Source organism: Podarcis pityusensis (genome assembly GCF_964106645.2).
Source record: "Podarcis pityusensis genome assembly, chromosome: 2".
In the NCBI taxonomy this organism is placed as follows: Eukaryota; Metazoa; Chordata; class Lepidosauria; order Squamata; family Lacertidae; genus Podarcis; species Podarcis pityusensis.
The window spans coordinates 27,350,738-27,376,098 of record NC_138029.1 but is presented as its reverse complement, the minus strand read 5'-3'; the positions used below and the strand labels follow the sequence as shown (position 1 = coordinate 27,376,098).

At 46.0% G+C, this 25,361-nt stretch overlaps 1 protein-coding gene across 9 annotated transcripts in view; it reads right to left on the bottom strand.

Annotated features, from left to right (window-relative positions):
* SSTR2 (somatostatin receptor 2) overlaps positions 1-25,361 on the bottom strand; it is a 38,740-nt gene continuing 13,379 nt past the window's right edge. For 8 of the 9 annotated variants that reach the window (XM_080994858.1, XM_080994860.1, XM_080994864.1 and 5 more), the window contains one exon: positions 1-14,081. In XM_080994858.1, the coding sequence (XP_080850984.1) occupies positions 12,869-13,987 (1,119 nt within the window). In that variant the 5' untranslated portion in view covers positions 13,988-14,081 and the 3' untranslated portion in view covers positions 1-12,868. Of the gene's footprint in view, positions 14,082-21,526; positions 22,154-25,361 lie in introns of those variants that run through there. The other variant, XM_080994857.1, reaches the window with a different exon arrangement.

Here is a 25,361-nt window from a genome sequence, read left to right as displayed (position 1 = left end):
TTTTTGTAAAACAGACATAGATCATTCACAATTTTATTTCCAGCCAGCTTTGATCTTCCATTGTCTACAGAAAAGTTTACATAAAGGAGGGCCCCCTTGCAGAAGCGAGGTTTCACCCCCCAGGACATCTTATAAAAGTACATATCCAAAGAGAACAAATTGAAATCAAGCAGGTGTAGGAAAGTCATTTGTAACTCTGGTGTCACAGTTTTAGAGGTTATAGCATATAATACAGCAAGCACACATACAATACACATGAGAAACATAAATATTTATACATGTCGTGTGGGTTACATGACTGGGTACAACTTCAATACTGCGTGAATCAGTGTTCAGTATGCATCAGAGGCTAGTACCTTAATCCTAAATATATAATCCCATTTCTCTCAGCGGTGCTTCGTTCCAAAAAACAAGTGTTTGGGGGCCAGAGTGAAAGTGAACTCTTAGACATCTTTAATCCAGTCCTTGTGTTAGCCTGAAACACTATTTTACAAAAAGGTAGATTCTGCATAATGGTTAAGGGAAACTACAAGGCGTTCACCTATGGCAGGCGTTCCCAAACTGTAGTTTGTGGACCATCACTGGTCTGTGAGCTTCACTCATGTGGTCCAAAGCATATCTGTGGATTTGTGGTTGAAGGCAGGAAACAGCGCATCCATCACATTTAATGTACTGATTTTTGATTGTATTTGTATTGTTTCATTCCTATATTCCATGGAATGCAAATTGTAATGAAATAAAAAATTGGTAAGAAATAAAGGAAGCAATAAAAATACAATTAAAAATCATGCAGCATCTAGTAGAGCTCATTACAAGTGCTACAACAAGTAGAAAGATTACCAAGTGGCTCACCAAGACCCTTCGCGATTTCCAAGTGGTGCTTGGAGGGGGAAAAATGTAGGGGAACCACTGAGCTATGCTATAAGGTAAGTCCAGTCAAAGGTGAGCTTGAGAGATGTGGCACTCATCTTGTTTTGCTATGGAATAAATGCCAACAAGGTGTGATGAAATTATGTCTGATCAGATTATGTTTGGATGCTGATGGCGTGGGAGGGAGAAGATGACTCTGTGTTTCCTTTCAAGCATGTTTCTTACTTGCTTAAGGTGCATGTCAAAAACCATGACCAAGACCCAGTAAGACACATTGTAAAGTTACTCCAGTTCCCTTCATAAGGCCTTCTCAGCATTAAGACTTCAAACGATGCACATTCAGTTTGCCAAGAGGGGCCGCTGCAGCCAGCCACCGTAAGGTTCCATCACATCAGCAATTATGCATATATGAATCACAGACCTCAGAAAATTATGCTATTCAATTACATTGCTCCACCAGTGCTGTGCTTGGAAGGAAATTTATATCTGAACTGTTGATCTGTATGCCGATTTTTTGTGTGTGATCCATCTAGAGCAGAACCACTATATAACAACCAAGAGAAATGGAGAGTTTTTTAAAAAAATGCAGCACTAAAGCAAAAAGGAGAAAGCCTGAAGGAACAAACGCCACGAATTGACAAGAAATCCATTTGTATTAATATGTATTGCTAAAGCCCCCCTGAAGGAAATTACTTGAGTTTTATTGTTGTTTTGTGACTTTGTAATGGCTTGTTGATTAAACAATCAATCATCTGATGGCAATGATAAAGAAGCTGTTTGCTGTTCTATAGTCTGGGAGTTATATATAAGCTTTGGACTAACGTCTTGATTCATGTATGCCAGTCTTGATGAACCAAATAGCTGTGTGTCCCTGTGGAAGTTTGGTTCTGAATGGAGACCAAAGCCAGCACACAGTATTATGGATCTCAACATATCTCTTAAACTGTCCATTTCCAAGGCAGGGCTGGACTTGTACCCTACCATGAGGTCAAAATAAATTATCTCCAGATTATTAGTACGTCCCCCTACATGACAACCAAAACAACAGAAAGCCCGATCTAAATTTGCACTGTACATTTAATCACCTCTCATTTTGGGCTATTGTACAACCAATTGCAGGATGACATGGGGAGATCATCATGTTTCTCCTTCCAGAGTGAGGAGGTGGGCTTAATGAACAGGAATGGAACAACCCCAACTATTCTGGGTTTCTCAATGGGGTATAAGTTGTTTTCCCTGTCTCTTCTTGCTTTGCAAGCTATTACTGTGCAGGTGGCATTTTATATGGCGGCATATCATAGATCCGTACAAAAGGTTTCCTCTCTGAAGTGGCCAGAACTGCTGGAAATGATCAGACAGAGGCTTAAGACTATAACCCAACAGGTCTCTTTTATGAGCAGTTCACATTATAATAGGAAGGAACTGAGATAGCCAGACCAAGTTGCCCAGAGGACAGCTACGGCCTGTTGTCCATTGATTATCCAGTTCCTAAAACCAGTTTGCCCCAATGCCAAAGGCTTGAGTGGAAGAGTGCAATGCATTATGGCAGGAGCCTTGCTTACGATCACTTCTATCCAAAGTGCACTTACAGGGTCTTTCCTACTACAACTCCTGCTCTGTGGAACCAGAGTCCCACTGGGCCAGCATTCATACCAGTTCACCTGCACTGACCCTTGCTAAGACATTTGAATGTGTTGCTTAAAGACCATTGTTGTTGACATCCATCTGTCTCAAGAAACAATGGAGTGCGCCTCCAGGGGTGAAGTCAAACTGCTGCGTTAGCAGCACTCAACTGACCTCCCTGGGGTGCAAGCCTGGGGCAGTGTGTATGGAAGTCCTGGGCTGCCTAGATGGCAAGACCCTCTTCTCAGCCTCGCTGATGTGGTCCAAAGGAAAGCTGAGCAATATGTTTGGCACCAACATGGCTGCAGGAGTTGCTGGAAGGAAACGTACAAGGCGCCATCCAGCTGTCTTAGGGACTCTACTCTGGATTTGTGTAGGGTTTGCTTCTTAGCCTTCTTCTACTGAGGGCCCTATATTGGGTGGGGAGGAGAGAATACAGCTATGAATAGAGATAGATGGATCTGTCAATTTTGGTTTCTCTCAGTTTCATGTATTATTTTCCTAATCTTAAGTTCAGTTCTCCATGTTTCCACATCAGTTTGTGATTATTATTTTTTAGCCTTCATAAAATCTCACCAGCATTTTAGTGTCGATTTCTCCTAATATACACAATCAAGTTTGCTTAATGGGCACACTTTTGCAAAGCACTTCTCCCTAATATAGTGCAATTTCATACGCTGTGTTGACTGATATACAATTTTTTAATTTATACAGTAGTATGTGCATTTATCTAATTTTTAAAATCAGATTAGTTGGCTGGAGAACTGCAGACAAGTGTGAATTTCAAAGGCTGGCTGGCTGTGCTTTGGTTCACACGTTGCTTCAGAAAGTGTGAATTAGAAGGTTCATCCTTGAACTGAATCAAGCTTCCCTCCCATCCCTAGCTACTTCCACTACTAATTGACAATCATAGATATGCTGCCAACAGTGTGTTTGTTAGGTGTTGCGCTGACACGGGACCAGCCAGAGGCTTACAGCAGGGGTCAGCAAAGTTTTTCAGCAGGGGCCGGTCCACTGTCCCTCAGACCTTGTGGGGGGCCGGACTATATTTTGAAGGGGGGAAAATGAATGAATTCCTATGCCCCACAAATAACCCAGAGATGCATTTTAAATAAAAGGACACATTCTACTAATGTAAAAACACACTGATTCCCGGACCGTCTGCGGGCTGGATTTAGAAGGCGATTGGGCCGGATCCAACCCCCCGGCCTTAGTTTGCCTACCCATGGCTTACAGTCTGAGCTATGCAGGTGAAACAGGAGAGGTCAGGGGCCGAAAAAGAAGCTGTGGGGTGGGTTACAAATCAGATAGCAGCGAAGAAGAAGAAAGCAGGGTTCAGAAGCATGAAATGGCAGGTAGCAGCATTTGAACATCCCTACAGGAGAGAGAATAAAACTATTCACTGATGAGCAGAAAGAGACCAGATGTTACCTGGTCCCTTTGCCCTGCAATATGCCTGGAGCCAGATGCAGATCACAAAAGCAAAGGAACTGGTTCCCCACCCCCCAGTGAAATGTGTATGCATCTTTAGGTAATACATGGTGTTGCCATGGATACACATTCCTCTGATCAGACCATATAGTTACGCACCCCCTTTACATGCAGCATGTGACGAGAAGCACAATATAAAAAGCACAGGCCTAACAATGCTGGTTGAGACTACAGATCTGCAATCTAAAAATAATAATAATAAAACAAAATAATATCTGTGGTGGCGTGCTGAGTCTTGAGGCTCTTTCTGCAGCACTTTGAAACAGACAGTCATTTCGTTCTGCCCAAGCGCAGAACCCATACTTTAGCTGCAGCAAAGTGGTAGATCATCTGCTTTTGTTTGCAGGAGGTCAAAGGTTCAACTCCTGGCATGGCATCTCCAGATAAGAGATGGGAGAGAGCCCTGCCTGAAACCTTGGGAGAGCCGTTGCTGGAGAAAGGATGGATAATACTGAGCCAGATACACCCTTGGCCTGACTCTGCGTAAGGCATTTCTATACCCCAATGTATAAGCCTACGCTTTCCAGGAGACAAGTCTACAATGAAGAGAAGAAGAAGAGTTTGGATTTGATATCCCGCTTTATCACTACCCTAAGAAGTCTCAAAGTGGCTAACATTCTCCTTTCCCTTCCTCCCCCACAACAAACACTCTGTGAGGTGAGTGGGGCTGAGAGACTTCAAAGAAGCGTGACTAGCCCAAGGTCACCCAGCAGCTGCATGTGGAGGAGCGGGGAAGCGAACCCGGTTCACCAGATTACGAGTCCACCGCTCTTAACCACTGCACCACCACACTGGCTCAAGAAAAGAGGTGCACTGGCTCACGGTGAGAAGTGGCAACCGAGAAAGCCAATCAAAAACTCAGAAAAGGTATGGGTAGTCAGCAAGAAAGAGGACTGCTGTCCTGAGATGATCAACGTTTTAGCTTGTGCAACATATTACGGTGAAAGCGGCAGGGCAGCCTGGGCATCGTTCACTGGGAGGGGCCATATACAGTGGCTCAGTAGTAGAGAACATGCAGAATGTCCCAGGTTCAAACCTATCCATCTCTCCTTGTGTGGGGTTTTTTAACGGATCGGGCAAACAGGTAGCATGAGAGCCCTGGCTCTGAGATCTTCTACCACTCAGAATAGACCATCCTGGACCAGATGGTCAAATAGTCCGGACTGGCACAGCTTCCTATGCTCAGCTGGCATGCCCTACGAAAACAGGAATAAATCCATTCATCTCCATCTTTTCCTCTCACCTCCCTCTCCCTCCAGATCACGGACATTGTACACAGAAAAGTTTTCAAAAGCTTTCCAGGGAGAAGGGATGGTTTTTAACTAATGCCATGGCCAAAGATAGGCAGTGTGTTGCTGCACTAAAACTCTCATCAGCTGAACTTTTGGGTTTTTGCCACAAAAAGCTTACTACAACAGAGCATAATGTGCACTTGTTTACGGTGCACCAGAGGCATTGTCAAACTGTCTCTGCTGCACTTAACTTCACCCTGATAGCTCTGCAGAAGAGGGCTTTGGCTGGTAGCTGGGAGGAATGATGCAGCTAAGGTTAATCACTTTTAAATCCTATTGGTTTTAGTTGAAGAGAGGTAAACTTGCACTTAGCACTGAAATCACTTTGTTTTAAAGCAGTCATTTGTGAATGAATAAACTGAAATTATTATCTGGGGACATCTAAGTAGCCAGGTGTCTAGCAGGACACTGGGAGGTGTCACACAAATCAGTTTGTTTTTCTTTCATTTTCGAACTTTGAAAGAGGAAAAGAGAGAAAAGTAAGCTGGAACCAAACAAATGTTTTATTCCAATGTGTCTCTTTCAGGCTTATCTGGATGCATTGACCGCTAAGTTATCTTTCTAGTCTAGAAAACAAATTTGGTGAGAACAAGCTAAAATCAGCTAGCAGTTTTCAGATGTTTAAAAGGATCTTAGAAAAGGAGATGGAAATCAGCTGCTCACTTATCCACCAAGGATAGGACTAGAACCATTGGTTTTCAACTACAAAAAGAGAGATTCAAACCCAACAACTGAGGTTCCATTAGATCCAGGAATGCTGAACTTCTTCCAAGGTGCCCTGGCAAAAGCTGCAGGATTCCTTTCTTTCAGGTTTCCAAGAAAAAGTTGGCCAAGAATCTGATAGAGACGCTTTATAAATATATTCTTAAATAGACTATAAATATATAGAATAAATATATTTACCTTAAATACATTCTATGCAGAATATAAATATGTAAAATGAATATATTCATGTCCTGTTTGAACAACATATTGGATGAGAATATCCATGGGGTCTGTTAACACTATAATCTGAAAATTATATAAAGGTTTAGTTTAAACTTTAACAGGTGGCCAGGTGCAATTTAGAGGACTGGGCTCCTGTACCAGTGGAACTGATGGGGACATCGTAGCAGCTTCTCCAGCCTGTTGCATCTCTCTGGTCCAAAACTGAGAAAAGATGCACCTGCCAATTTCCCCCTCTTATATATAGAACGATTGGGTAAAGATACAGGAGCCTTGCTGTCTAGTGCATACATCACTCTTTCAGTCCTAAATCAAAGACGTGCATACCTTTCATCATTCCCACCACATAAGAACAAGAGCTTTGCACATCTACAAACTTGAAACAAAACCCAGTGAGATGCAACCCGATATTGCACAATGAAGGGGAAGATGGCTTGTCCACCACTCCCTATCTTCTAGAGAAGCAAGCCCACTATTACTGATCTTCTAATTCAGGAACCTGCAGAAAATCCCAGAGTTCCCTGGAATACCATTTGGAAAACACTGCCCTAAAGGAATCATAGATAGGACTAATACATCACTAAGGACTCTTCTTTCTCGTTCAGATCCTTTAAATTCTCAAAGGAGAATGGATGGGTGGGGGGGGGAGAGGCAGGGCAGTGAATATTTCATTAGGTGACCACCTAAATAAACACTTAAAGCTGGCCTCCTTTTCCTGATACTTCTCAAAAGATGTGAACACGTATGCTTTCCTCTTTGGATGTTTCCTGACAGTTGCTATTTTGGGGTGGGATTCAATCACATATGGGCAAATTCAGGTTGCACCATTAAAGCTGATTTGCAATGGTTGTGCAACAAACCCACTCCCCTCGAAGAACAGCCTTTTTTGCAATAAGGAAAGGGTAGGATATTACATATTATTCTTTTGATGCAACTGCATGTATGCCCTCCCTGCAAACAAATCAGAAAGAATGCTCAATAAAACAGCCAACGCTATCTGATCTCCTTGCAAACAAATCTCAGTTAGCAGGTCACCTGGAATTGCCCTTATAGTGAAAAGCAGTGGAGTGGCAAGGTGAACATGCTATTAAAGGAAACAAGGATGCTATTCTCTCCACACAGCTAGAGGATGCTAGAGATCTAAAAGTACTGAATGTTCTTTGGACAAACTTTTCTTGGCGTTATATGTTTCTGAGAGGGAGGACTCTATTGGGAGCAATTCAGCTGTGAGGTCCAAGTGAAATAAGTTGTGATATATAAAAGTGATAGCCACTAAGGAATCCCTCACAGCAGGAAATGGGTGGGCTGTGAAACCACTATCTTTAATTCCCCAAGCAATTAAAAATGCCACCAACACAAAAGAGGCATTTTGTGGGCATTTTGGGAATATTTGGCAGATAAACTCTCTATGGGTATGCCATGAACACTGAGTGCTAGTTCTTGATCTCTACAGATTGGAGATAAAAATAATATTATCGTTAAGACTGCCATAAGGAAATTGTATGGGAGAAGAAGCTCCTAGGTTCCCACTATTTCAATTGCCAGAGATTAACAACAGATTAAAATGCTTTGAACCTGGTTGACTTGAAAACTTTCAATGGAAGTCTTCTGAGTACAGAATCACAGAAATGACCGCAGCCTAGTGAGAGCTCCCAAAATCAGGTGTGGCTTACAGAACAGACAAACATCATTGGTATTACTGTGTTGCACAACAGGAACCTACAAGGATGCATGAAGTGAAATGTGCCCAGACTGGCCAACTGAACAATCCACATAGAGCTCACCGTTTTTTTCAAAAGGGCTACAGTGCTTTACAGAGTTGTATAGAAAATCAGCATTTACCACGTATAGGCACCTGATTAAAATATCAGCAGGTTCTTTCGGTGAATGATTAAACTGGCATCCTTTTCTGACCTCCGAGCCTAACAACTCTTCCATCCATTCTGGCTTGCCAGAGCCTCTTTCCCCTTCTGACTGAGAAACAAGCCAGCTGTACTTGCAAGGTTCTATCACTCCCAGCTCTGCTGTGCGCCTGTCACTGAATTCCGCCTTCCCCTCGGACAGGGGTCATCTAAGCTGTTGCTTATTCATTCCTGAACCAACACCCCGTCTTTCTGTTGCTGCCAGTATACTCCACATACTACAACACGAGGTCTTCCATCTTTCTCGCCTTCTGGGTAGCCACACCAGGCCATTCGATTGTTGTATGCAACATAAAACGAGGTGTGCAAACTTTTGAATAGGAGAGCATGGCTGTATTTTAGTAGTCAGGCCAATGGTGGAGCAAAACTCCTCCTCTCTCTCTGCAAATACGCTCCCGTGTTACCCACTTCATACTAAAGTACTAAAGCCACTCTGACGCAATGTTGTGGCCACAACATTAAGCCATCATCTAATAAAAAGAAAGCGCCTTTATCAGCACCTAGCAGCCACAAGGCGATTTTTTCATCTTAATGTAATGTGCTGAGCTCCCATTTAATCCTCACTGGCATATTCTACACAGTCGCCACAAAGCCTCAGTTAATATTTACTTCCCTTAATAAAGAAGATCTAAGAATGCACATCCTCTGAGACCAAGAGAGATAATAAAATAATTCCACCGCATGAGGCACCAAATGTGGTAAGACATTATGCGCTGGATGGAGGCGAAACCCCTCTGCTTTGCCTGTTTGCAAGAGGAAGCTGCAGTGATAGTATTGTAACTGTAAGGAATACTCCTGCAGCCTCGCTTAAGACTTCCAACACCAAGCTAAGCCAAGCCCCTTAGGAGTAACAAGAGACAACCTGGACATGAGGTGTGGGTGGAGAAGGGGGAGTGGTGGCTGGGGCAACTGGGCTTGTTGGAAGGTTGGCTTAGGGCTGAAGGACAGAGCTCTGGGGGGGAACCTGGTGCCCTCTAGATGTGGCCACGCTACAATTCCCATCACCCTTGATGCCCAACAGCACCAGGTTTCTTACCCTTGTGGCAGAACAACACTTTCTGCCAAAGGAGTTTAATCAAACCACATTGTTTCTTAGGCTCCAAAATGCCACTCTAATTTACATTTTCAACAAGAACAGGGAGAGTTTTACAGGTAAGGCTAACCCAGCCTTTCTTAAGCTGCTTATCTATATCTTGCTATCCGCCCAGAAGAGAAAATGGTGGGGAGGAATTTGTAATGCAAACAAGTGCCTGAATGAAGACATTTGTGGGGTTTTCCATTTCTACTAGGGCATGCAGGATCTGACTTCAAAAGCTTTCTGTTTGTTTGGTTTTTTTAAGTCATCTAAAAATGGGATATGATTATTTATTATTTCTCATGTTATATTTAAGAGACAATACATGCCTGGGAAAGTCAAAACTTTCCCATATGTCATATCGGGGGTGAAAATAAATACCAAAACAAGGCTTACATCAGTGCCTGCGGCTGATGCAAACTGGCTGGGGTATGCATTTGATTTTAAATGTCTCTCTTCTCTTGTCTACCCCGCTTGCATTAACTACAGTCAACAGGTGCCCAAGTAACAGCGTGAGAGCTTCAGAGGCATTTTCAGAGCAATTCCTCCTGTGCACATCTACTCAGGAGTAAGTACCACTGAGTTCAATGGGGTTTGCTCCCAGGGATGCGCAGCCAAAAATGCAGGCGTGAACAGGAGCAGAAGCTTCTTCGCTTGAAGGATCCATAATGCATGAGCCTACTTACATTTACTCAAAAGTAAGTACCACTGTGATTGGTGGGAGGAGGGGCTACTTTCCAAGTAAGTATGAACAGCATCGCAGCTGAAGAGCTGGACACATCAATCTCAACCCCAGCTGCTGTCTGGGGTGTCTTCGAGGAGTGGAGCAACGGAGCCACATCAACAGCCCAAGCAAGCATGCTGGCTGAGGCTGAAAGTGGTTGAAATCTTTCCGCTGGCTGCCACCAGTAGAGTACCCATCAGTGGCAGTTCAGCGGGCAAAAGGGAGAGCTCTGCGCCAGCAGACTGGTGCTGGCATGGCTCTGCAGGCAGAGGGTGGCAGGGCTGTGTAAAAAAGCCATCTCTGCCCAATCCAAACCCCCTCATCTCAGCCTGGTGCAAGAGGAATTTGGACCGCTCTGTAAACAACTAAGAAATTGTTGCAAGAATGTATTTTAGAGTTGACGGCTTCATTTTGGTTGCCTTTCTCCTTAGTGTCTGCTGATGCATTTTTAAAACCCTGATTTTCCAGGGGTCTCAAATGCAATGGAAACAACCGCTGCTGATGCAAAAGGTTTTCCATTGCAGAAGTTCACCTTCCACAAGTTTCAGGACGGTTAGAACCGAAAACGAGGCTAGGGTGGCAGAGCCAGGATGTTCCTCCTGTTGTTCTAATAGCCTGATGGTGTGGGCTCTTCCTTCTGTTTCTTTTTAATCAATCAGAGATTTGTGATAAATGAAACAATTTACTGTAAAGGAGGGAATTCTCAGCTACTGCCAACTTCTTCATCAGGCTCCTCTAGTTGTGACTCTGCTTGCCTATGCTCAATAGTAAAAATCACAGCCCAAGACAGAAGTTGTGGGAGTCGCTTGCCATCTGGAACCCTGTCATAATGCCCTTCCCTGGGCAGAGCTCTTTAAACCTCCCAGGTCATAAAACTTAATAGTCTACACTTAAAACTCCCCGAAACATACTGACAACAGTGCAAATAGCCCCGCAGACAAACTCTTCTGCTGAGGACAGGTAGCGGGAGAACCAGAACTACTCTTCATCAAACAAGTCAGCTTCTGCAGCCAGGAAACCTTGAACTAGGAGAACAAAAACTCTATAGAAACTGGACATACTTGCATACTTTGCTCTGAATGTAAACCTTGGTGAAATTGTGTGGGGATGTGGGATTCATGAGTCAAGCATTCGAATGGAGGAGCAAAAGGAGGCATCATAGGCCAGGGCACTGTGGAAATGGGACAATGAGAGGGAAATCAACAGGATGATGAAATTGGCTCCTGGTTGCTTACTAAAGCAATCCGCCCGACTCTTCTCTTTCTCCACCCCCACCCCCGTCTCAAGCTTTTATTATATGTGACCACTCTGTTTTTAAGTAGGCTTAAAGGCTCGTTCTTTCTTCTCTCAGCAAGTGCAAGTTAAGCTCTCGAGCAATCTCCACAAGGTTATAGATTCTGAAATGGAAGCCATGCTCAGGCTTTTCCCACCCACAGTGTCCTTAGTACATTAAAGTCCTCTGTCAGTGGCAAACTCAAGATACCTTCTTGGTATGTAGGGGGCAGGGAGGACTTATAAAGGCTCCTTCCTTAAGTGACCTGAAGTTGCAACCTAGCTGGTTGCTTGGTTGGTTTTGGAGAGGAGTTGTTTTGTTTTCAGTGTCCAGGCCAGTTTTTATTTTATTTTTTACTGGTTAAAGTAAAGGTGGCAAGCAGAAATTATGTTAAAGCCCTGCCTCTGTTGTTTGATCTGTGATGGCTATTTCACTTATGCAAGACCAACGAGGTATGCATTCTCACCCGTCTCTGATCATGGTTTTGACAAAAATTGTACACAGCCATGTTGATGCATTGGGGGGAGGGGAATCCAAAATCCACAACACATTAATACCTCTATTAGGACCAACCAAAATGTCACAAAACTGTGAGCAAGATCCAGTCTGATGAAGAGTTCTGGTGAACTCAAAAGCTCGTTGATGACTTCGTGACGTTTGGGTGGCAAAGTTAACATATTGTGGCTTTTGGACTCAGATGCTGGAGATCTGCTCTCAGACTCTGATAACATCATTCCTATCCACAAAAGATTGTTCATTGGGGAAACCATTATGTAAGAGGCAAAGGGATGGAGGGATGACATCATATTTGCCATCTCTTTGAAGTCATGGAAATGGGCTCTCGTTACATTTAGAGACAAGTCTCTCTGTCATCCTATTAGCATGCTTTATACTTATTTATTCAGGCTATGAAGATTTCTGATCCCATCTCTGAAGACCTCATTTCATTAGCTGTTCCATAAACAAGAGCAATATAATGCAATTACTCATTTACCACTGCACCCTCCCTCCCTCCCAATATCTCATGACAGTTTTTTATTTTATATAAAACATATGAGCTTAATGTTTTGCCTACTTGAAAAGCACATAGAGCTAAACTTTCAAAGTACCTATCATTTACAAGGGGTGGTGATGGCTGCAAAGAGGCTAGCTTGATAAAAAATATATATAATTCAGTATGTGAACTTGTGGAATACTTATCACCTTCATCCTTATTCCAGTGTCTATGTGTGTCAGCCAAGTTCTTCTTTTAATAATTTAACTCAAATATTGGAGATGGAGCTTTTGAAATTCTAGACCCTGTGTGGAAAATCTGAACTGTGAAGGGTTGTTTTTTTAAAAAAGTTCAAATTAACTCAAATGGATTTAGCACAGGGGTACGACCAATGCTGCATCATCCCTTGTATTCAAACATGCATGTACAAATGTGTACACATTTATGACTATTTCTAGTCAATCACTCCCACAATATACTTCTCCTTTCAATTAATATCCTTAAAACCAGCCTGCTGTTGGCCGAGAAGCAAGTCTGTCCCCTGAACCAATCCTTCGCATGCATTACCATTCCCTTGAAAGATGGACCAACGGCCGTTATGCTGACTTGCTGTGGGCTTCTGTGAAGAAGCAGGAAGGAGATGAGTGGGCAGAGATCTTTCAGATGCTTGTCTGAAGGTCACCATTGAGCAATGTCCTCTGAGTTTCTGTGGCCTCGTTTAGCCTGGACTTGTCCTGCTTGCTGTCACTCCTGTCGGCTTCATCCATGCCGCTGACTTTCATAAGGCAGAGGACATTTTGGAAGCTCTTCTTGAAGTTGTCGGACAAGAAGGCATAAAGGATGGGGTTGGCACAGCTGTTGGCATAGGTGAGGACCACTACAAAATCAAACATGCCCTTGAGGACAGGTGTTGGCTCAATCAAAACAGAGACCGACGAGACGTTGAAGATATAGAAGGGAAGCCAGCAAAAGATGAAGACGGCAACGACAATGGAGACCATCCTGGTGACCTTCTTCTCTGACTTTTTCCTCTTGGAGGAGCCCACCCTGATGCCAGAGGACTTGACCTTGATGATGATAAACAGGTAGCAAAGGCAGATGATGGTGAGGGGCACCAAGAAGCCCAAGATGAAGGTATAGATGATGAAGCCAACATACCAAGCAACAGACTCATCTGGCCAGATCATGGTACAGCTACTACTCCCGTGGTTATTGCTCACTCCAGCATATATCATGATGGGTAGTATGACCAGAAGGGAGATGCCCCAGACAGCGACATTGACCATCTTTGCTGTTCTTGGCCTCCTCCACTTGGCAGATTTTATAGGATGGACCACAGCAAGGTACCTATCAATGCTCATGACTGTGAGGCAGAAGATGCTGGTGAACTGATTGATCCCGTCTACTGTCATGACGACCCGGCAGATGGCTTTCCCAAAGGGCCAGTGAACCAGAGCTACCTGCATAGCCAGGAAAGGTAACCCCAACATGAACAGTTCATCTGCTATAGCCAAGTTGAGTATGTAGATATTGGTGATCGTCTTCATTTTGGCATAACGGAGGATGACATAGATGACCAGAGTGTTGCCGCAGAGGCCCACAATGCACACCACAAAGTAGATGAAGGTGAGGATGGCATTGCTAGTCAAGTCATAGTGGGGGCTTGTGATGTTGATGGAGGTGTTGGCGGCAGGAGTCTCTGGGGGGAAGCTGTCGAACTGAGACGGCGAGGGGAACCAGAAGGCTGTGGTGTTGGGCAAATCATTCTCAAGGCCCATGGTGCAGCTGTTGTCACGGGCAAAGAGTACTCTTCAGGCAAGAAACCCTCTCATGTCGATTGGGTCAGGGTGGTCCAAGGCAATGTGGGAGGATCTGGAACCCAAAGAAAGAAGAAACACTGTTATACCAACTTCATATGGCTTACTGCATCAGACCAATTTTCTGTTATCAGAGACAGAGCAAACTCATCGGCTGCTACCTTTCCCAAAGGCTCTTGGGCTTTCTTTTGAACAGAACTGCCACTGTGGGTGGGGTGCAGTGTTAGGAAACTCAGATATATAAGCTAGGTGCCAAATTGCACCTTAAACCACCAAAACGGAATGTCTAGTTGCCATTTGGGGACCAAAAGTCGCATTTTTCAATACGACTTTTTGTTCCGATGGCACAGATAAAATATCACGGGTAGAATTCTGCAGGATGTGTTGTTAGAGTTTAAAAACAGGCAAGATTCAACAATCCCCAGGCAGGCACCTCCAGATGGTGGAGATATTAGGCACCTAGGCATCTGCACTTGGTCAGATATGGGCAATAGTCAGGTGCAAAATGCGCCTGGTGCCTGGCAAATTTCAAATGCTGGTGGGGTGTTAACGATCCATCTCTTCCAATGGGAGAGAATGAAAGTGTCAGGGGTACAGGAGATGTCACAGGGAAATACATGGGTTGCTCTTTCATTGTGTTAATCATTCTTGTCTTAATGACTAGCCCAGAGACTAATAGCTGTGTCCTGTGACTGCTCATGCAGACTGAAAAACAATACCAACTTAGGGTCAAGTAGATAATGTGGCCCACTGAGTTGGCCTTGAGAGACTCCTGCCCAAAACTCTGGAGAGCTGCTTGCTGTTAGTGTGGACAACACCGAGGTAGCTGGATCAATGATCTGACACAATATCCAAGCTTCCTATGTTCCTACGACGTAGCCAAGGGGCCCCAGTCCTCCATAGTCTTTAACCACACCATCACTTAACATCTCCTATAGTACTTTATGTGTGTGTTTCACACACATTATCCCAGTAATCTTTGCAGCAGTCCTGTAAGGTAAGGTAAAGGGACCCCTGACCGTTAGGTCCAGTTGTGGCTGACTCTGGGGTTGCAGCGCTCATCTCGCTTTACTGGCCGAGGGAGCCAGCGTACAGCTTCCGGGTCATGTGGCCAACATGACTAAGCCACTTCTGGCAAACCAGAGCAGCACATGGAAATGCTGTTTACCTTCCCGCTGGAGTGGTACCTATTTATCTACTTGCATTTTGACGTGCTTTTGAACTGCTAGATTGGCAGGAGCAGGGACCGAGCAACGGGAGCTCACCCCGTCACAGGGATTCGAACTGCCGACCTTCTGATTGGCAAGCCCCAGGCTCTGTGGTTTAACCCACAGCGCCACCCGCGTCCCTTCCTGTAAGGTAGGCCAATATTATTATTAATCACATTTATAGAGAGCTCTTCCTCCAGGAACTGTGTGCTCGATATGGTATACGTGGAGTTGTTCTACTTGGCTTTTCTTTTTCTAAATTGTCGTAACGATCCCTTGGGGTAGCTTAGGTTGAAAGTGACTGGCCAAAGACCACTCAGTGATATTCCTGGCTCAGTGGGTCTCCCCAATCCAAGCCTCACTCTCTCGCTAATACAACTCATCGGCTCTCGGATACTTTCCATTTGGTAGATCGTGGGGCTGTTGGGAGATGCTAAGCGACTGCAGCATGTGCAAGGCCACTAAGTAAATATATAGCTTAGGTGGAATTTGAACCTAGTCCTCTTCGACACACACTGCCAGCATTGCAACATTGCAACAATGGTGTGCAAGGTTGAGAGCATCACTCTGATCAATACGGGGAGGGGCAGAGCGTTCCTGTCCCCTCCTGCCCTCTTGCATGGCATGGTATAGAAATTATGCTGAGGCAGAACTGCCCAAAGAAGGGAAAGGAAGGGGAGGTGGTAATATTCAGCTACACCAGCGAAACTTTACTGGAGCCACTACTTCCAATTCTACGTTCCTCAGCCGAGCCACGGGATCTGAGTATTGCCCTTTCTCCCACAAACTCTTCTCCACTGCATTTAAAAACTAAAATAAAAACACATATCCTCATATTTTATTTCTCAAAGTTGTGTGTGATTTTATGTGCACCTGTACTGTATATGTATGCAAGTGGCCATTCACTGGAGCAGACCACAAATGGTGACTAAAACACGATGCAGGTTGCAACTGTGCACCCACTGAACTCAGTGTTATTTATTTCTGATTAGACATGCCTAGCATTGAACTGTCAAATGTAGTTCTTCTCCCATCCGCGTCTTAGTTACACTGGACTAGCGGTTTACAGTTACAGTGGACTAGAGGAGATTAAGCTAGTCCCCTAAATGTTCCCGGTAAAATAGAGAATTGAAGTATTAAAGGCTGGCGCCTCCTTCCCAAAGCCCAGTAGATTCTGTGCAGCTTAGGGAGGACCGATGATGGCAACTACCTCCACATCCTCATCCCCCTTCCAGAGAAGAGGAAGACAGCATAGATTTATAACAGGGGTTTGCAGAAGGTCACAACTCATGGCCCAGAGATAGAAGAGGGGCAAAGCTGGGGAATCATGGGGGAAGAGGAGGAGGGAGAAGCAGAGCCGGAGCAGCTGGCTGCAACGTTATCACTAGAAAACATTCCAGGCCCCCTTCTCTCAGGACCCGGCGAGGAGTGAAAGTAGTAGAGCAGAGAGCGAAGAGGCAAATGGCCTTAAGCAGCCACCGTAAGGTGGGCAGTGCTGTTGATGACTGAGAAGGGGAGCAGGGATGGAGATTACTCGGAGCAATGGCATTACTCCAAGAGGCAGTATTTCTAAGCCTCTCTCTGTGAATATTGAATAAAAGACTTGGTAAGAGCTTTTCTTGTCTATCTATCCCTGCAGCCTGCTGTGGGAGGGGGGCGTCAGATTCCCTGATGCCTGACTTATGGGGTCCAAGAGCCCTCCCTCCACTTTTCCAACTCCTGCCCAGCTTTGGGAAGAAGGCAGGAAGGCTCCAGCATCCTGTCAGACGCTCGACATCTCCTTCCCAAACCTCAGGAAGCTTTTGCCTGGCTTAGGAAGGGAAGCATGATGCTCATGTGTGAGACATTACGACATTGCCACCCGCCCCCCATCACCCTCACAAGCTGGTGCCTCTGGCCCTAACTGTTCCCCTACAAAAAAATTTCACTGGGTGCCACCACACTGGACAACATTACTGTAGTTCAAATCTTTGTGCTCTATAGCTGAGGAGCAGAAATCACATTTTGCTTCCCCCCTTTTATACAGAAAGTACTAACCCATTTAGGCTGCAATCCCACACATTAAAAAATAAAACCACACGCACCTGGGGGGTAAGCTGCCTGAACTCAATGGGGCTTACTTCTGAGCAGACATGTTTTCAATTGCCCAGTTTAATCCTTTTAATTAAAGGGAGCATTTTAGAAACTCTCAGCACTTCTAATTATCCTAGATGATTTTGAGGAGGGATGACCAGAGCACTCATCTGCATAATTGCGTGGACAGGCGGAGTCCCCAGATCCCGAGCGTTCCCCCCCCCCCCGTCATGTGGAATAACGACTCAAGACAACGTGCTATGGGGTTAAATTGGCCACAACTTTATTAAATTTCAAATGTGGGTAGACCTTGGCTCAGGCATTGGGCGTTCTCCCTCCCCAGTCCCCAGCCGGGGACCTAGGGAGCTTCAGGGTTATCCAGTGTGTGGGGGGGGGATGGGCCGGCTCTGGAGAACATATGTTCAAGCAGAGATAGCCGCCCCCGTTATGCTGCCGCCGCAGGGGAGAGCAATGACGACCTTTCGGTGTACGGTCAAAGCCTCCCTTCAGAAACCCCTTTAACGGGGAACCCTGGTATCGCCGCCGCAAAGAGGAAGATGGACTAAAGGATTCCGCCCAAGGCCTGATACCACCAAAGTTGTGACGTTTTGCTACGGGAAAGGCGAAACCTGCCAATGCAGGGAAATTCCTTTCCGGCCCTTTAACAGCGACCTTAACGTAGCAGCGCCCGCATACCTGTGAAGAAAAGTTAACCTGCAAAACCTATGAAGAAAAGTTAACCTGCAAAAGAAGACATTAACTGAGGGTGGGTAGGGTGGGAGAAGCTCTGGAGCCAAGTGAGGATTCCCAGGTAAGATCCTCCCTCTATTGTGTGGGCAGGTAATCCCTCCCCTACCTGGCCTGGTCTCCTTGGCAACGCTTCCCCCAGGTGGGATTGGACAACTGACTGAGGTAGGCGGAGACCTCCAGGTATCCCACCTGAGGGAAGGCAAAGCCAAGCCTATGCTGATGGGGCCGCTCCAGATCTAGGGCTGCGCGCGTCCACGCAAAGGGCGCCCCCCGTTTTAAGCGGGGAGCGGTCATTAAGGGTATTGCAATATCATTTCTATTCACTTTTATTAAAAACCAATTTGGGTTTCTTCTTATAATCAAGCAGCATATAAATTTTCTGAAATAAAATAAAATAAATGAATAAATTCACTTTTATTGATTCTAGGGTAGCCAGGTGAAAAAAGAGGGTATGGCTCCAGCACTCCTTATAGCTGGGTAAAATGTATATATAAAGGAATAAATTTCAGCAGGTGTAGGAAATTCCATCTTCTACAAAACTATTGAAAGGGATGGAATCAATTTGGGGGGAGGATCTGACTACCCTAATTTTCCATTTATCCCCCAAACTCCATTGCTGTTGTTTTTTAAAAAATATACAGCCGTTTTATATATATACAGTCTTCAGAGATCTGGACCTTCTCTTTATTGGATCTCAGAATATAACTGGATATGCTGAAGTCAATTGTTTCCTCTTTGATTTGTTTCTTTCCACCCCCTTTCGGCTCATCAACGAACAGCCAGTCCCTTAGGGACACAATCCAATGGACTTAAACATATTGAAGCTCACTGAAATAAACAGCCCCAAGTGTGATGAACTCAGTGCTATAGCATAATCTAAAGCTTTTAGGTCCCAGCTCAGACATACTCCTGGTGGATGACGGTCAAACAATCATATCTGAATCTGTGCATTTTGCATATTGAATACCGTTGTTTGCCCTTACACATAAACCACAAGCTATTGTGGTCTGCCGCAGATTGCAGGAAATGTCATTCCAAACCACACAGTGTTAAGTCTGGGAAGTGGGGTGTGGGTGTGGGGGGGTGTGTATGAGAGAGAGAGAGAGAAAAAACCTCAACAAATCGGTTTCCTTTTATTTCTTTCCACCTTCATTAGAACGACATTCCCCCTCCTGCAACTTCAACAGTTCCTCTGAACTGCCATGTCTCACGCCAGATTTCCTAAGCCTGCATACACTATTGAAACCCTAGCATCTTATTCATCCCTCTCTTTCCTTTATGTTTACTGTGAGCTCCATGGTTGAGCTGCTGTTAATGGTTGGAGTTTAAGGTCTTAATTAGAGGAGAAGCTACCAGTCCAAACCAGCCCTCCTGGTGTGGAAGCCCCCTGTTTTCCCCTCCTTTCATTTCTTTGGTGGACCTCATCAAATTAAATGTTAAAAGAGGAAAATAAAATAATGGTGCAGGCAGGAGGGTGCTGAGGTGGGGAGGGTAAGCGTGGGAGGGTCACTTGGTCTTTTGCAGGAATGAGGCTGTTCTCTGCCTCCAGTTACACACATAATTCCTCCTGTTGTTCTCAACAGAGCCAGTAGGCAGTTCCGGGTGCTGGCAGAAGAGAGACAACCAAGGAATGGATGAATAGCTCAGTTGGTTAGAGAGCGGCGCTTCTAACACCAAAGTTGCAGGTTCAATCCCTGTATGGGATGACTGCAATAACTTGGATTATTGAAGTGAAGATTATGGATTAATATTAAGGATGGTGCTGTGGGTTAAACCACAGAGCCTAGGGCTTGCTGATCAGAAGGTTGGTGGTTCGAATCCCTGCGACGGGGGTAAGCTACCATTGCTCGGTCCCTGCTCCTGCCAACCTAGCAGTTCGAAAGCACGTCAAAGTGCAAGTAGATAAATAGGTACCGCTCCAGCGGGAAGGTAAACGGCGTTTTCGTGCGCTGCTCTGGTTCGCCAAAAGCGGCTTAGTCATGCTGGCCACATGACCCGGAAGCTGTACGCCAGCTCCCTCGGCCAGTAAAGCGAGCTGTGCGCCGCAACCCCAGAGTTGTCCGTGACTGGACCTAATGGTCAGGGGTCCCTTTACCTTTACCTTACTCGGAACAGACCTATTGAAGTTAATGGACATGGCTAACTCACATCTGTTCATTTCAATGGTTCTGTTCTGAGTAGGACCAGCATTGGAGACAACTCTTAAACAATGTGGTTTTTTTTAATGGTTAAATCTATATATCAGTTTTCCTTCAAGAAGCCTACGGGGATGTACTTGCTACCCATCCCTTGCCATGCCAATTTATCATCACAACAGCCCTAGGCTAGGCTGAAACCTAGTGACTGGCAGAAGGTGCAATCCTGACTCCATTTAACCTGGGAGTAAACCCTACTGAATTCAGAAGGAGCTGCTTCTGAGTAGACAGGGTCACACACTCTGTCCTAGTTTGACACTCTAACCACTATGCTAGCTGTCCCTGTGACACTCACACCCTCTTTGTGGAGCTAATACGATGCAGGGAGAGAATTATGAACCCTGGAGACGTTAGGGTGTTCAGAATGCTCTACATAATATTACACCAATACAACAACCCTGCAAGATTGCTCCATATCCCCTCCACTACAGATGAGAGAGTGAGGCAGAGATCCAGCGAGCTTTAACCTCTGACCATTCAGAGGCAGAATTTGAACTAGGGGTTTTCTGGCTCGCTGCACAAACTCTCCTCCGCTGCAGGGGGTGAAACTGGTAAAGATGGAAGTGGGTTGGGAAGCAGATGGAGAAGACAACGTGTTGAAGGAGGGGGTAGTGGGTGACACAATCCTAGAAATAAAATTTAGATTTGAAAGAGCCGCTTTCATTGTTCCACAGATCAAGTGTCAGAAACGCCGATTTAGGTACCACAGCAAAATCTCCACGGACTTTTAAGGCAGACGTTCGCAGGGAAGGGATTTCCTTCCTCTGTAGCGTCTTCAGAAAACAGACAGACAGACAGCGAGAGCCCACCCCAAGGTTGCTGCTGAGGATTCTGCACTGGATTCTCAGGCAGAGAGAAAGAAGCACGCAAGTGAATCCTGTACCTATTTACTGGGTTTGCTTGCTCCCGAGAAGAAGGCGCCTACAATCGCAAGCCTGACCCAGAAACTATGCCCACGGAGTTCGAAGAAATGGATGCCCCTCGGGGCTCGCCCACGTCTGCAGCCCAGGGTCCCCAAGCAAAGCCAGCTGCCACCTCAAATCCTACTGAGGAGGAGGAGACGAGCAACATCAGGATCTCGAAGCGCTGCCCCCCCCCAGCTGCAGCCTGCAAGTTGTCCGGGAGCTCCCTTGACAGCGCATCCGGACAGCCTTCGAGGGTTTCCCCTTCCACCCAAGTTTCCACCTGTAGCCGTTCCTCCGAAGACTTCTTCCCCCGGCCGCGCACCGGCAATCCCCACCCCCTCCACCGCTTTCCCAAAGAGAAGCACTCACAATTTCGGCGTCTTTCTGCGAATTCTTCCCTCGCCCTCGACGCACGCTCCCGCTTGCTTGCATGTGTGTGCATGTATAATAGAGGTATATATATATATATGCAGATCGTCGGTAAAAAAAGGAAAGCCAACGACTTCTTGCAAGCAGAGCGGAGATCGCCTCCGAGTGCAGGGGGCGCCAGACCTGCGCTTGGCGGTGGTGGTGGCGGCGGCGGCGGCTGGCTGGCTGCTGCTTCGGGACGAGCCCCTACTCGAGGGAAACGCGAGTGCCAAGGAAGCGGCGGCGGCAGCAGCAGCTCGCAAGCTGGCGCGCAGATGCAGCTCACGCGGCGCAGGAAGGCTGCCGGCTGCACCTCCGACGTGCCAAGTGGCCAGCAGAGCCCGGGAGGCGCTCTCGTCGTCGCCCACCCGCGGCCACTCCCCCCAAGCCCGGGCAATCAATGGGCCCCGCTCGGCGCAAAGGCGCGCCACCTCCGACGCGCGACAGTGGAAAGCCGGAGTCCACTTTTGGGGGCTTTGCCGGAGGCGAGGCGGCGTCAGGCTTTCGTTGGAGATGGGTAGTGGGCGGGGAGGTGAAGCTCCCCGTAAACGAGGGGCAGGATTTCAGCTCCTAAGATGCTCCCCACCCCTTCCTAAAAAGATAGACACTGGCAGCGACTGAGAGCCCCCTTGCCATTTCCTGCAATAATCAATAAAGGGAGTGCGCTTTGGTTTGTAGATGCAGCGTGTGCCTTTCAAAACGCGTTCACACGGCCCTGATCCAGGGGTCTCCCTAGGGAAGAAGAGACTCGGAGGAAGGGCTTGCTCAGGAACTAGAGGTAGCGCCACCCCACCCCCTGGGCTCGGTCAACTTCCTTCCAGTAGACCAGTGTTTCTCAACCAGGGGGCCATATGGTCCCCTGCCCCCCCCCCCGGATATTCCAAGAGGGCTGAAGGTGAAATTATATCATTTATATGATTATAAAAATTATAAATGAAACATGTCCTATTTACAAACAAAATAGCTATCGGTTTGAGAAACAATGCAGTAGGATACCCATCTTCCCCAGGCGTGCCAACTTGAATAAAATACGGGGGGGGGCAGGCAAGCCCCACCCGGCATAATCAATCACATGATATGGTGCGCGCGCACCATTTGAATGGCAATGCCCATCAACTTTGGAGGAGCCCTCCCCCATTTTTTATTGGGGGGAAGGTCAAAGGGACCTCAGCCTGCAGGAGTTGGCTTCTATGGTCTCCACCGCCGCTCCCAAAACAAGAGTGAAAGAGGAATTGGTAGTTGTCTTATATGGAGACTGCCGCTGTAACAGCAGTGGCCGTCATGGAGGTGCCAGTGGTCTGGGGGAGGGGGAGTTGCTTATTCTGTTTCCAGTAAGGTAGTCCTCTAGCAAGACTAGCTGGCCGACTGAAAGGCAAAGGCAACAACTCAGCTTTGTAGGAGGAAGAGAGAACCACACTTTAATTGGTATCCTTAGAAGCCTGCCTTGATCTCCTTCCATATCCCAGGAAGGTGGGAAATCAGACATTCCCGGCATGCGCACCATACATTTCAAGCACATGGCTTCCTCCCCAAGAATCCCAAGAGCTGTAATTTACCCCTCACATTTCCAGAATGGCAAGTTTACCCATCACAGCGCTACAATTCAATGGTAAGTTTACCCATCACAGCGCTAACAAAACTACAGTCCCCAGGATTCCTTATGCAATGCACAAAGCTATTGCTTCCAGTCGCAGACCACAACCAGTTTCCCTTTAGGGAAAGCAGTTTTCTCTGAAGAGGCAGGCTGCCAGTATTTTAGTTAGGCAGGCCTACCAAGTGGATTCCTGGCCTAGAACCCATCCTAGGTTCTAGAGACTTCCTCTCTTGTATCTTGAACCCTCTGCAGTCAGCTTGGTGGATTAGCCCACACTCCCAGAAGTCCCCTGAAAATGTTTTCTCCTGTCAAAGATGTTAATCGCAGCATTTATCTGCTGAAAAGGCAGAGGAAACAATGAGCAACCAGAGTTGCTTTATTACCTTAATCTTAGGATTATAGAGTTGGAAGGGACCATGAGGTCCAAGCCCCCTCCAGTGCAGGAAATCTTGCAATGCATTAATTAATATTTTGCCCGATGTGGGGCTCAAGTCCATGACCCTAAGATTAAAAGTCCCGTGCTCTACCAACTGAGCTATAGAGACTACCTGTGCAGGATAAATATTTTGCTCTAAACAAGAAGCCAAGCCAGGAAACTGGGTTGGCCATTTTGCTTTTGCACAAGAGCAATACCAGAAAAGTGGCAGGCATTATAAAGCCTCTTCACCAACAGTATGGCAGAAGTTGGCACAGAGATCAATAGATCAATGGGGGGGGGTGGGCACAGCAAGGAGATGGTTAAGGACAACCGTTAAGGTTGGCACAGTAGTTTTTCAGCAAGACGCCTGTGGATTTCAAAATTGCAACCATTAAACAGATAGAAATGGATAGATATTTGGCTTGCCTGTCCCACAGCTGTGGCAAAATACCACAGAAATAAGGTGGCAGCCCTAATAATTGATCAGTGAGTTGAGCAGAGTGTGTCTCTGGTTGTGACTGGGGGGGGGGGGCAGAAGTGGGATGATTACCCGGTATGTATAGGCACCGAACTGTGTTCCTGTCTGCAGGATCGTGCTGAACCTTGACTTTAAAGCACATTTATCATGTTGGCAGCTGCAGCTTCCTCCAACACATGTTTAATACAAGCATGCTCATATTGCATCAGTTCCAACTGTACCAGCCGTTTTGGAATGGGAGACAGAGGTGCAAAGCTGGGCAGAACTTTCTTTCAATACCTACGCAAGTTTGCTGCCGGAGCCCTTGGAGAATCCTTCAGGTCTAAAGGCAAAAGCCTCAACCAGCCATTCTCTTGATTTTCAGCAACCTGTTTGCCCCCGACATCAATTGACTGGGAGCCCTATAAAACCTGCTCCAGCTCACATCTAATCTTCTCTAATTTGCAAATGCCTATGGCTACAAGCAATAAATATTTATTGGACCGGAGGAGTTGTTCTCTAGGTGGCCTGCTTGGCAAGGAGTCAGGGTCCCTTTTATGTTGGTCTGTGTTTGTCTGGCCCTGCTGATCTGGCCTTTTGCGACATATTTGCCTTTTCTCTCTCTGCCAAAGACTACAGCTTCATTGCTAAACACAGCAGTTGCTAAACCTCAGAAATGGTACGCTTGGCTTTGTGACCGAGATCCCCCTTCCGAACACGTTTCCAAAGTGACTGACAGGGAAAATGGAATAAAATGAAAGCACGGTGAAAATAGCAAATAAAAAACGAGAAGCGATAAAAATTAATTATATAATAAAGCGCAGCAGCATTAAACCAGCAGATTGGAAATTAATTATAAATAAAATACAAAGCACAGCAGCATTAAACCAGTGAACTCATTATCCAAGTGCAAATCCTTATGAGGCCAAAGTGGTGCCATACATATATATGAGGGAGGTATCGGCAGGCTTGGGATAAACCCCCAAAAGTAGAACAAATATTTAGCAGACACAAAACTCAGGAAGGAGGAGACTTCAAGAGAAGCCAACAAAGATTGAGCATGCTCATGGAATGCTGTTTGTTTGGGGTGGATATCTTCCATGAATACCCTAGAAGTAGGTATGGCTGGCTGGCTGACCCTCCGCACTACACCAGGACAGGCAGCCCCACCAATCTGTCTGCTCTCAGACAGCTCCCATCTTTCTCACAATACATCCAGTCCAGGGGGTAGGTAAAAAGGTAAAGGACCCCTGGACGGTTAAGTCCAGTCAAACTTGACTATGGGGTGCAGTGCTCATCTCGCTTTTCAGGCCGAGGGAGCCAGTGT